Source organism: Centroberyx gerrardi, chromosome 14 (genome assembly GCF_048128805.1).
Source record: "Centroberyx gerrardi isolate f3 chromosome 14, fCenGer3.hap1.cur.20231027, whole genome shotgun sequence".
Classification (NCBI taxonomy): Eukaryota; Metazoa; Chordata; class Actinopteri; order Beryciformes; family Berycidae; genus Centroberyx; species Centroberyx gerrardi.
The window spans coordinates 6,834,824-6,848,570 of NC_136010.1; the positions used below are offsets into that span (position 1 = coordinate 6,834,824).

Consider the following 13,747-nt stretch of genomic DNA (forward strand, 5'->3'; position numbering starts at 1 on the left):
TTAAGTATTAGCAATTTTAATTTTATGTCATTAGTTCTCTCTCTAGAGGGCCATCAACATCCCTCCCAAAAATACTTAAATCTTATTTGTTTTCTTCCAGATATTGTAATAGCACAGAAATGTGGCATAGTCACTTTTTCACAATAGTGGAAACGTTTTATGAATGTGCATTGTCAGTGCAATACTCAAAATTACCGTCCTAATCAAAGTTTGGTTTCCCAAAACCATATTGGCATTAAAATCATTTTTCCATTGGCTTTTTTGATTGATAGACTTTGTTCATAATCTTAAGTATCTTGCTCAAGGATAAGTTCAAGTTTATTTATATAGCCCTTCATCACATGCATGTCTCAAAGGACTTTACAGAGAATGAGCCTAACTAGATCTAACTGAAACAGAACAGAATGATGATAGAAGACAAACACCAGGAAAAGCACAAGACACACTGTGTCTATGACATTTATGGCCACACTGTGGATCTAACCACTAGGCCACACCTACCAGGGTTACTGCTGAACTTCGACACATGAAAACAATGAGCCACAGACAGAGTATTATACAGAAAAAAAACTAGCTTTATTCTTTAATATACAGGTACATTCTCTGGATATTTCCATCGGTTAAATCGGTTAAAAACAACAATAGGAGAAAAGAGGTCTATCCACCAGAAGCATACAGTCCTTTTCCTGTACAGCAGCTGAAAACAGTTAATATTCAGGATAACTTGATCAAGATGCTGACCAATATTTGGCCCGATTGATTACAAGGATGGCTTGTGATTGGACTAAGTTGTTTACATTCATTCATCACGTTCAATTGTTGCTGTAACATGATCAATATTGCCACACTAAAACTTAGATGAATCAATAACCATTATTCAATATGAACTCTCAGTATGTTCAAAAGCCTGCCTGTTTAACACCTGACTCCTGTGACACCTACATCAAATGTAGCTGCTTAACTCAATTATGTCAAATTAAGATGCAAAGCGCTCCATCTACCCAGTGGGACATTAAAATTCAGTTAAGAGTAATCACTATTTACAATTCATCAAGGCTCTTGTGAAAACAATTCAACATCACAGTTCAGACCTTTGAAGCATCACTGACCTACAGAAAAGGAAACACAAACAATACAGTTTGCAGGCATAAAAAAAGTTTTACGGAGGGCTGAAAAGGTGCCAAGCCTCGTTCAGTTTTACTGCAAAGTGAACCAGCAGAGTCTCTCTGCACTTGGTGTCTCGCAACAAAAACAAGTCAGTAGAAATAAACCATTAATCAGAGGTATTTTTTGTACATTTCCTGACATCTCTCAAGTCATTAGCGTTCATATAGTGTGTCCATAAACCTGAAACCCTAAAAGACCAACTGTTTACATCCTGGAACATGATCCTAGATCAGCACTATTGCTACAGAAACTCCTGGGAATGTTGGTAAGAATATCTCAGGTCTGACATACTAAGCCGGTGTAGTAACCATGAAAAGGTGAACAAGGGCTAAAGAGGTTTTATAGTTTGAACCAAATCAGCTGATCACAAAGGAAGAGAAGACATCAAATGACACCAACAACTCCTGTACCTGTTACCATGATTTTCGATACATTTTGCTGTTGTTGATTATATTCCTTGGTTGTGCCGATTCTAAATATCTTTCTAAAGCTAAACAGACTCTTTTTTCCCCTTCAGGAACTTAAAAGTGAGTGGGATAGTGTCAGTAAGGTGTGCAAGCATTACGTATATTAGGTTAAGTATGCAGTTTGTGCTGAATGAATAGAGAAGTTCTCTGAATGGAAGACAGCTCGAGTATCGAGGCACTGTTGTCACTTCACCCATCAGTGTTTGGCGACCCCGTTGGGCTTCTTTACGTTCTTCCCCCTTAGAGAGTCTCTGTACAGAAGCAGCCTCTCTGTGGTGTGAGGCGGCAGACGGCTTCTCTTGGCCCTGACGATACACGTGGCCATGGGACAGAGCCGGTCGAAGCCCCCCGAGGTGGCCGGTACCGCCAGCAGCTTCCTGGCAATGTTCTGCAGCTGGGGGAACCGATTCGCACACCTCCAGAACAGCAAACTGGAGTTACCGTCCAACAGCGGCTCTGACAGGTACATGTCCAGTTCTGAGATCTTCATGGTCTTTGCGGGTGGCTGGAGAAAGTTGAAGATGGACTTGCGCTTGATGTCGTTTCCGCCGTTTCCATCGCCGTCAATGTCGTCTAAGCCAGCACCAGAGGCCTCCGCAGTCGAGTTGGACTGGCTCTCCTCTTCGTTGTCCTGTTTGCTTTGCAATCCCTCGCCTGTCCACTCTTCATCTGCCTCCACAGTTGGAGAGGCCGAGGCGTCCATGTTTCCCACTGTGTTCTCCACCATGGAGCAAGCCTGGGACTTTGACGGAGCCGCTAGGAATGTCTGTCCTTCCTGTTTGGCATCAGGGAATGGCTGGAAAAAGTCAGTCAGGGTTAGAGTTTTGTTTCCAAGGACAGATACAACTGTGATTTGTACTTTGACAGATTCAATTTAAATGCAAAGAACCACTGTTGCAAAACAGCAGGAGAACAATTATTTGTGTATGATGTTATCTTAATCTTATAGATCTACCACAGATGGGACATTGGTGTTACACTGTGTAACAGAGGTCAGCCATCTTGCCTGGGTCACAGGTATGAGCAGAATTGTAGCTAAACATATTTTAAAAATCTGAAAATACGTTGAATGTTTTATTCACTTTATTTTCAATTTTAAATCTTCACTTCTGAGACTTTTTCAGGTGTTTGGAAACCACTAAAACCACTGTTTTCTTTTTCCTTAAAGCTATACGATAAGATGTGGCAAAAGTGCTATTTTATCTGAGAAACCCAGAAGTTTTTGTATGTCATACTGCCCCTCTAAAGCCATTTTGGGGCCACCATTTTCCATGTCTCTTTGTAAGCGTTCGATTTATCTCCTTTGGCGATGCAAAATGGCTCAAGGATGACAACAAACCCATACATATGTCCAAATTCAATACCTGCAGTTTGATCCTGGGGTCGAGCACAGCGGCGAGGATCAGGTCCCTCTGGAGGATCATGGACTGGAAGTGGGTGCGGAGGCCCATGCGCAGGGCCTTGGAGAAGTGGGTGTAGCTGGTGGTGCGGCTCTCCAAGGTCTTATCCAGGCCAATGATGGAGGGGATGATGAAGGAGATGGTCACCCCGTTTCCCTGCAGGACCTAGGTTTGGGAAGGCAAAAAGAAATGAACCCACTCAGTCAGTTTCTAACAAGAATATCAATACTTCACTGGTTACAAATTAAGCACCACCAGTACTGCATCTAAAATCAAAATGATCCAATATACAAAAAAAAACCCTCATTAAAACTGTTACACTGCTCTTGTCATGTGTGGAACCCACCAGAAGTAGGCCTGCAACCCATTTTGGGTATCAATGAGAAGTAAAACAGCATTATTACTATTATTATTATTATACATGTATTATACATTAATATTTATTATATGACAGTGATTTATTTTTTTTGAGTAATACAAAGTTCCAAAATGTAAACAAAAGAGCCCTGTAAGAAATGAATGTAAGAAAAGGGAAAATGTGGAAATTCCAGTATAAATGGGGGGAAGTTCAGTGTCCAAAAAAAACACTAAAATCATGACAATTCACATATTTTCCAAGTAAAATCACATTCAAGCAGATTATATACTGTATATGATCTCTGTAAATGATTACTATTACCACTATTGGAAATCTCAGCCGTAACTCTCTCTTACCTGGACGGCTTCCTCGAAGGGCTCGAGGAGACCCAGGATGTCGACCACCTGTTCCCGCTTGGCTTGGACCAGCAGCGGGGCGCTGGTGGTGTCCTTGGCCTCTATGCGAGCCTGGGCCAGGAGGGTTATGATGGCGCTCCAGGCCGTCTCCTGGACCATACGGCGCATGGAAACCATCATGGAGTTCCAACGGCAACTATTTGAGGGAGGGGACAGAGACAGGCCGCACTCCTTCAACAGCACCTAAGAAATAAAAACATGTGAAGGCCATGTTTAAGAGGGAAAACCACTTAATTTTAAACGTGGTCAAACATTTACTACAGTCCCCCATGTACAGTGTATGGCCTAGAGAGGTATGGCTTAGTGGCAAAACACAACAGCAAGTTAACACATTATTTAAAATGTCAGTAATCCAAATCTAAACATCTATTTATATTTTTGTTAGCCTACATTATATATATGTTGACTTTTGTATATTTTACCATCTCTGCTGTCAACAAACTGTAACATTCTAAGAATTTCTAACTTTGTAATGTTAAAATCTCTCGTAATAGCTGTCTCCCTTAAGTACCTGATGATTCATGTGTCTCTATAGCCAGAAATTAGTTTTTATCTCGCTAATCTGTGATTTCCCACTGATGTACAGCTGCACTGACAAGGAACTGGAAATGATCGAAAAAGTCAGTGTACCAAATGTTCTGGGGACATGATGGGTGTATACTTATAACCAAACCTTTAAGTATCAAGAGAGTGAGCTCCTTTTGTTTTTTTGTTATAACATGGAGGCCAATAAAAACACACAATAAAAACATGACAGTCTGCTCTGTTGCCTCATCTTCAACTTTTGAAGTGAAACCTACACTGAATGTACAAAATATTAGGGACATCTTCCTGATATTGAGTTGCAGCCCCACAATCCACTTCTCAATTGTCTCAAAGCTTAAAAATCCTTCTCTAACTGGTCTGCTTTTCTTTAGTGATTGGTATAGATTTAATAATTTAACTGTAAAAATACACTTGCAAGTCTATTTCTCCTACCTCGGTCCAGTAGGCGCTGCTCCTGAAGAAAGCCACCACGTTGTGGACCTGGGAGAGCAGGTTCTCCACAACCCTGGAGTTCTTCAGTGCCTCCTTGATCACCAGCTGCAGCATTTTGGCCACACAGCTGGTCCTGGTCCCCATCTGCAGCTCCGAGAAGGGGGACTCCTCCGTTTCAGACAGCTGGTCCGACAGAAACGCCACTACCTCGTCTCCATCCGGTTCCCCCCTGTGAGATGAGCACATGATCTTGTAGTCACAGAACAAGTTGTTCGCCGCCACGGCTTCCTTGGCCTGGTTGGTGAGGACGTAGCCGATGTTGTGGGGGAAGATGCCGTAGCTCAGCAGCACGCCTTCCAGCTCCCGGGCCACGGCGGCACTCAGGTTCTTGTGGCTGAGGCGACGGAAAGCCACGGTGGGATGGCGGATCTGCCAGTTGTCGTTGAGGAAGTGGAGCTGCACGGCTACGATGGACTCCTCCGCCGGATGCAACTGGCCACCTGCCCACAGGTCAAAGGTGACATGAATGACGCCCTCCCCGCCGCTGGTGGTGGCGAGGCAGGCTTTAAGGTCACGGATGAACTGGGGCTTGACTTTTTTCTCCACATCGTCGTACAGCTGCAGGCCCACGGCACGCTGGGATAGCTTGTTGTACTGAGGGCCAATGGTGCTCATGAATGACCTGAAGCCTGTGCCTTCCACAAAACTGAGAGGAACAAAGAGAAGATGATAGATTGGTATTGTACGTTTTCAAACTATTGTCAATTTATCTGACAGTCTAAATTGCATGTTTCCAGTAAAAGTCACCTGAGAGGCAGCATGTCCTCGGCAATCATCCTCAGCGCTGCCTCAGTGAGCTTCTTCTGGTGCGCCATCTGGGTTACTGCTGCAACGGCCGGGCTGCAGCTGGAGCTGGAGCTGGAGCTGGGGGGGAAGGAGGGACTGCGGGAGGAATACTCTTTCCTCGATGACAAGGTCTGTGGAGGAGGGACCTTCTTCTGCTTGGCTTTCTGACGCTCCTTCTGCTTCTTCTCTTTCTTGTGGCTGACCTACAGGACACCAAGGAGTAGAAGTTAAAAAGTGAAGAACTAGTTTAGTGCTACATACATGCATACATGCTTGCCAGCTGTGAGTGCCTTGGCAAATAAGCACTTCTCTATGACAGTCATGAATACATACAACACCTCTCATCTTGTAGCAACACCACTTATTGAGACAAGTAAGTGAAGTGGAAAGATGTTACAAGTCTTTGCATAACATCATGAATACTGAGTGACAATAAATGGATTGGGCATAGAGAACAACAAAACACATTGATAATCTAATTTATTATACTGTAATTGAAATGTAATGATTATTGTACTTATTCATTATTGTATTGTTTTTGTCACATTGGACCAAAAGGTCACATGAACATTGACTGATATAAACACAGACAGAAAGAGAGGGAGAGAGATAGAAACATGCCTATTTTAATATAAATCAACTGACACAGCTCTGTGAAATTGGTTTCCCTTATTAAACACAGTCAAGTCATAAAAAAAGCACAACTATAGCGTTCTTACCGCCACAAGAGGTACTGGCTCGGTGTCTAGAACAACGTCACACTTGAAGTCTACCTGCAAGACAACAGACCACATCAACAACAGGTATTGTCATTACTGTAACCATTTGAATGTAGAGACTTGTACTGTGCATTATGTATTACAGCATGGCATTGGTATTATGTAATCTGTCTATGGTGCGGTATGTTATTAATGCTGTATGTTGTTAGAAGACCTGGGTCAAATAACATCAGGACTATTTAGGTAAGTTGTCCATCACAGAAAATACATTCAAATACTTTCCTGTGATTGTCCAAACATTGTGGCACTCATCGTATTGTCCTATGTGCCAAATACCACCCATGCATTACCAAAATAGGCTAAAACAAAGATAAAAAGTATTTGCAATTACTATGCGTCCCAGGTCAGATTTTTGGACACGTGCTAATCTCAGTGACCTCTGAGTATTGTACCTCTCCCTGCTCAAACTGCTGAATGTCGATGGAAACGCTGTCAGCGTCTTCATTGAATAAACCCATCTCGGCTTTACGTTTGATGGTGGAGTTCCAGTGGTTCTTAATAGCATTGTCCGTTCTGCCGGAGGGATTGAAAATGAGCATTAACACCTCTGCATCATCCTTACTTATATGAGGTTTACAGCAATCTGATGCAAGCCACACGCATGAAATGTTTATGCCGAGTCAACAGGATCAGATATATACAGTACATCCCCCTTCTTTCAGGAAAAACAACACATCTGGCGGCCCATCCACCTTGTCAAACTTCAACTTCAATTCTAAATTTCAATTTCAAATATTAACAAATCAACCACTGCTAACCGCCCCACCTTCCAGGGAGAAGCTTGGCGATCTCGGCCCACCGGTTTCCCAGAATGGTGTGGGCTTTGTAGATGATGAGGTCTTCTTCGTCGGTCCAGGACGACTTTTTGACAAGTGGGTCGAGGTGGTTGTGCCAGCGCTCACGACACTGTTTCCCCAGCCGCCCCTTCAGGTGCTTAGCTACTATAGCCCAGTGTTTGGTGCCGTACTTGCCAACAAGTTCGACCACCTAAACAGACCAAAAATACGGACACAAACAGAAGGGTTGGATACGATTCCATAATTTTCCAAAGCAGAGAGTGATTCTTTACATCGTTCTGTTACTCCCTGAATCGCAATTGCAAATAATTCTTAGTGTTTGTTTTAACCTGCTTGGAGTACCTGATGAAGTTTTTCACATTAGAACAGCTCATGCAGTGTCCAACAGATGTCAATCACAGAAAAGTATACAAAATTGACTTTCAAATACATTCCTGAGACTGACTAAACGTTCTGGTGTTATCTGCCTGGTCCTTTGTGGTAAACTGAACTGGTGCTTCCAGAAGTTTAACATCAACGCGAATAATTAACTGGTCAGTCTCAGAGATTCTGTGACTCTCATTTTTCACCTTGTCGTCTTCGTCTTTGGTCCAGCAGCCCTTGACCAGGTCAGGATCCAGGTGTTTTTTCCAGCGGTGCATACATTGGTAGTCTGTCCGCCCCTGTGACAGCAAAAATAAATCCCTTCTTAAAATTAACTTTTACTGGCTTGCCTTTCTGTAATGGTTCTGATTTTGTGCACTTGTAATCTGATTTCTTGTTTACTATTTATTTTTAATCACTCCCCCCCCCCCCCCCCCTTTTTTTATCTTTAACTTTATATTCCTTGCTTTTATGCCTTTATGTAAAGTACTTTCCAAATGCTGCTTTTAGATGAGTGCTACATAAATAAAGTTTATAATTATTACTCCTATGATATACATTTTTTATACAAACAAATCTGAAAAAAATCACAAAATAAATGATGTATGAAATGCAAGGAAGAAGGAAGGATTCATCATTATGAGATTTCTAACAAATGGCACAGCAACATGCACCTTTTTTTCTCCGGAGTACTCACAGGTAAGAAACTGGCAATGGTTTTCCAATCTTTTTTTCCAAAGTTGTTGATCAGGATTTTGAGATTTTCATCCTGCAAATTGGAGGACATCAACAATTCAGATACAATATAATCCTTAGGAGCTAGAATTGAAATTCTGAGTTAGCAAGCAAGGCCAGAAAAGGTATCATGTACAACTTTTTTGATGTTAATTTCTCAAGGAAGGTTCGCTGAGCATGTATACTTTTTACAAGTGATAGCCTGCTACTGTTGATTGAGCGAGTGCTGCAATTCTGGCAATTCTACTTTAAATCATGGCGAGTTGCTCCAGATAAGAGTTTCAGCTAAATGGCTAAAACATTAATGTCAAGGTGTTGTATGAGCAACAATTCTTAAATGTCACTCACCTCCTCCTGAGTCCATTTGACTTTCAACTTGACACCGTCCTTCTTGTCTGTTGAGTCTGAGTCGGTGTCAATAAACAGATTATCTTCCCTGTCTTCTTCCATGCTGAAAACACACGAGTAAACAAAAATGTACATAGAAGGGACAATGAAGAGGCGGTTCAAACACATTATTACCAGATATAGAGATCACACAATGTGAGAAGACACACCAGAAAGATTACACACCTCCACACTTTAACACACAAATGCACATACATTTCTGTTGATGGACATATGATATGGTTGATATGGATGTGTAGCATTGTATGGTATTGTTCAGTTTAGTGCTTAAACATACAGCAGGTGGACAAAATAGTGGGCACACCACATGAAAAATGACTTTGAATCTGAAGTAACTAATCACAATTACAAAGGCAGCTGCACAGGGTAAACATATTAACGGAAATTCAACAAATTCAAGAGCAGTTTAATGAACATCAGTATGAAGTTAAATGCCTTTCATGGCCTCCCCAATCACCAGATCTAAACATAATTCAATCTTTATGAGAAAGAGATTTAATTCATCCCTGAAAATCCGACTGGTCCAATATCCCAATATACACAGTTTGGGACTTGTGTGATATCATAAGGAGGACTAAAGCGGCTCTGAAGGCAAAGGTTGACTAAACTCTGTATTAGCTACTTGGTATTCAGACTAAATTTGATAAAAGAATCCAAATGTCAACAGAACAAAGCCATATAAATAACTTTTACATATATATATTCTGTTAAATTATTATCATGGGTGGAGAAAAAGTGAGTTCAGCCAGTCCAACTACTCCTGGGTCCAAAATGCTACAGGTGCACCAAGAGTAAATAGCGTCCCAGGCAACAATTTCAATTAACATTTATTTACCCAAGATATATTTATTGAGCACATAAAGCTCATTTTCCACTCTCAAATCTGTGATATCACACCAATATATTAAATCTCCCACAGGGATCACTGAAGTGACACGTAATCTGAATTACACTGCATTGTTCAGATCACTCATCACTGCTATAAAATGAAGTTTTAGAGGCTACTTTCACTCTCCCACTCATCATCAATGGGGCAGCCGCTGATATCTTCCCCAGCATTTGTTCAATTTATCAAACTTTTTGTTGTTTTGTTATTGAAGACCAGAGGAAAGGACATGTACATGTAGAGTCTTAGATTGAGTGATAATCCCTTTAGTGGTGCAACTTCAAGTTTAATTAATACAAGCCTGCTATGTCATCTTGAAAGCATTGAGATATAAATAGTTTCTGAGACTGGCTGCCTTCATGGGCAAATCAAGGCAAGTCACAAGCTAGTTTTATGGAAAACTAAAAAGCAAGTGACAGAGACACACAGATCTTGGCATAGCTGCAACAGTTGCCTCATTGATACAATGTACCAAGTCTGTGTATTTCACTTTCCCTTCCCCCAACTTACTAACTTCACAAGCATGCATGTTGTGCTACACTCACTGTAGCTAACTGCTCTGAGCAGAAAAGCAAGCAGATAGTTCAAAGGAAACTAGTAACCTCGGCACCAATCTAATGAAGATAGCCTTATAAATCGAAACACTGCACTGCTTAACTATTAACACAAAACTATTGCGAGTAACCGAAAACGTCTGATAAAAAAAGGCATTATAACTTACATTCCAACTTGGCTAGGGAGCTAGCTAACTTAGCTAACTTGGTTAGCCAGCCCCTTGAACACACTGGAGGAGACGTTTTGACTGTTGGTGCAGAAGGTAGAGAGCCTCTAACGGCCGTTGTGAGCAAACGCCACTCATCCGTCCATCTGACGTCTTTTTTGTATCAGCGAAACTGAGATGTTCATAATCATTTCGATATCCATGCGTGTTTTGCTGCAAAAGGTAACACACCAGCCAAGAGAGCTAGCATAGGAATGCCTACCTAAAGTTCAGATTGTGCAACTGCTTCTGGAATACAGCTGGGTCCAGGCTGTTCAGCTCACTAACACAAGAGAACAACGGCTTTTAAACGGACATGGAAGAAAACAACGTTTTAATAACACTCTCAATCAGATACACAATATAAAATCACATGACGTGGACCTGTAAAATTGATTACAATGTAACAATTATAGCTGTCAAACATTTCCCACTGGTCATAGCACAAACTAAACACATTTTTTGCAATAAGGTAATGCTCCATACACTTACCCGCGCGACATCCCTCTTCTAAATCTCAAGAAGCAGACTATGGAGGGAGGAACTCCCAACTGCTGCCAGGAGTAACGCTAAAATAATTATTCGTGTTATTAGAAATGAAAAAATGGCTTGAATAAAGCACAGTGAGTGCAATGTGTATGGCTCCTTACGGTACAGAAGGAACAGTTTACGAACTCGTGCTGTTGTACCAGTATTTTTTCCCGGGACGGAAAACGAGAGGTCTGTTCAAGAACACCACCGCTGCACAACAACCTCCCCGGAAACAAGCTCGCTGTGACGGTTGTTTCAACTGACTTCAACGGCTGTTGGTGGAGACGTTGGTTGGTTACACTGCATATGTTACAAGCTTGTGGAAGCTTCCCTTATAATCGTTAACCCATAAAAATCTGCCTTAAAAGCAACTTTGCCTCAATCAACCAGTAGTAGATGATGCGTTTACTCTTTGCATGCATCTAAGTAAGTTTTATGGATGATGTTTCAGTCCTCATTAAGAACAGTTGACAGCATACTTTGGTAGGGACCTTTTGTGAGGCAGGTACCCACATATAAACTAGAAGGGCACTCAGAGAGCGCAGACCTCCGCCAAGGCCAATAGTCCAGTCTTCTATGATCTGCAAATGTGCACACGCAACCAATATACAGATCCGCTCCAAAATGTAATGGGTTCTTCCTTGGCCCATGCTACACCCTTCCACGAAGTTTCACGAAAATCGGGCCAGTAGTTTTTTCGTAATCCTGCTGACAAACAGACAGACAAACAACGGCACCGAATACATATCATCCTTGGCGGAGGTAAAAATGACTCCTCGGGCAAACGGCGGCCCATCGTCGACACTTTTCTGTGCGTCGATTTTGGCGTAGTGGCCAAGCTCGGAATTGCAAGTCACGTGACGCCATGGTGCCCCAAAACACTTTCCCGTAGAGATACAGCTAGTACATTAGAAAAGAAAAAGGGAAAAAAATAAACATTTTCTGGCCATCGCACAAAGTCAAAAAGTCCTATTTTAATTATCACATTTTTCTTTCAAAGCCACCAAGAACCGTATTTTCTGGTACTCCGTGAATGCGCATCTTGGCCACTCACCGCTTCTACAGCGGGCTATACAGCTAGCTGGCTGTTAGCGGAGGCTAGCTTCATCTATTAAACTAGATCACATTAAACTCAACCTACAAGTCCGCTGACACTTTAACAGGCGGACGGTGTCTATTTTGGTGTATTTTCTCTGCCTATTAAATAGGTCACTTGCAAGCAAGCTAGCATTTCTGTAGTTAACTAGCTACATGTAGCATTAATATGCAGCTCTGGAAATTTTCAGTTTACAGACTATGCCTGTGTACGTTTCTGTATCCTATTAAAGTTATGAATATATACCCAGCAAACAAGCCCTTGTGGGGCCACTGTGGGCTGAAAATTGGGCCCCTTGTGGGCTGCCCACAGCGGGCCCATATCAGCTGTGAAATGGTGGCCATGTGGGCAGCCCAAACCAAGCCCAAAGCTGCACAGCTTGCAATTTTTAATTTAGCCAAGTAAGTGTAAGCAAAGTAGAAGATATGCTCACAACCTTAAAAGATAAACCACCAGGGGTTGACGGTCTTGATGAGAAACTTCTTAAAATGGTCGCTGTTTTAATTGCTCCTCCTATCTGCCATATCATTAATCAGACTTTCAGTGAGAGCTTATGTCCACAAGCATGGAAAACTGCCAAAATTATACCACTGCCGAAAAATTACCTTTCTCGGGATCTAATAGTCGTCCTATAAGTTTATTACCTGTTGTAAGTAAAATAATGGAAAAAAATTGTAAGTGAACAAATTCAATGCTGTTTTTCTATGAATAATTTGACCACTGATTTTCAACACGCATACAGAGAAGGGCATTCAACAGCTACTGCTTTGACCCAAATGACTGATGATTGGATGAGAGTGACTGAAGAGAAGAAAATAGTGGGAGCTGTACTGCTTGACTTTACAGCAGCCTTTAATATTATTGATCATCTGTTATTATTGAAAAAATTGCAGTGTTATGGTTTTGCTCAATCTGCATTATTATGGATAAAAAGCTAAACTGTTTTAATGGAAGCTATTTGGAGGTTACAACTGTAAAGTGTGGAGTGCCTCAAGGAAGCTGCCTTGGGCCACTGCTGTACACTATTTTCACTAATGATTTACCACTTGTTTTAAATAAGGCTAATATTTTTATGTATGCGGAAGATTCAACAATATAGATGTCTGCATTTACAGCCAGTGAGTTAACTACATCTTTAAATATTGAATTGCAATCAGTGGTTGAATGACTAAGGAACAATAAATTAGTTTTGAATGTCTCTAAGACAAACAGCATTGTATTTGGTACAAATCACTCTCTTAGCATGAAACCATGTCTGGATCTTTATATAAATGGTCTGTTGATTAACCAAGTCCAAGAAACCAAGCTCCTAGTAATTATCTTAGATAGTTATCGTGGATAAAGCACATAAATAAGGTAGTTGCTAAAATGGGAAACAGCCTGGCGGTTATTAAAAGATGTTTAAAATTTCTGACACAAAATTCAGTTAGAGAGGTAATTCAAGCCTTGGTGTTGTCCCAACTGGACTACTGCCTACTATTATTAACAATCAAAGCAATCCAGCAATCCAGTTTGCTAAAGCACTGGCACAAAAAGAGCCTTTGCTGTATTTGCTATATTTTAGGTTTTGGGATGTCTGTGTTAGTCTTATAATCTGCCATGTCAGCAATTGTAATATCCTACAGCTGATGCTTATTTCCTTTTTCTTCTTATGCAGAAACACAGCAGAAATGAGACAATTGCTTTACAAGAACAACAAAGAAGGATGCTTTTTTTTGTGGCAAATATATAAGCTAACATGCCATAAAGTATGCAACATT

At 41.3% G+C, this 13,747-nt stretch overlaps 1 protein-coding gene across 1 annotated transcript; it reads right to left on the reverse strand.

Moving 5' to 3' along the window:
• Positions 1-575: 575 nt before the first annotated feature.
• On the reverse strand, positions 576-11,050 carry mybl2a (v-myb avian myeloblastosis viral oncogene homolog-like 2a). Its single transcript, XM_071923606.2, has 13 exons — positions 10,853-11,050; positions 10,584-10,643; positions 8,655-8,757; positions 8,269-8,340; positions 7,778-7,870; positions 7,178-7,398; positions 6,804-6,924; positions 6,352-6,405; positions 5,594-5,835; positions 4,787-5,492; positions 3,749-3,991; positions 2,999-3,199; positions 576-2,430 (listed from the first exon to the last, which is right to left on the reverse strand). Exons 1-13 carry the CDS (start codon positions 10,861-10,863, stop codon positions 1,831-1,833), a joined length of 2,727 nt encoding a protein of 908 aa, XP_071779707.2. The 5' UTR covers positions 10,864-11,050; the 3' UTR covers positions 576-1,830.
• Positions 11,051-13,747: the final 2,697 nt, after the last annotated feature.

Excerpts from the sequence above, each read along its gene's own strand:
- mybl2a (XM_071923606.2), bottom strand. Across the intron at positions 8,341-8,654 it reads TCAAATGGACTCAGGAGGAG|GATGAAAATCTCAAAATCCT; the intron begins GTGAGTGACATT and ends TCCAATTTGCAG. Across the intron at positions 3,992-4,786 it reads GCAGCGCCTACTGGACCGAG|GTGCTGTTGAAGGAGTGCGG; the intron begins GTAGGAGAAATA and ends TTTATTTCTTAG.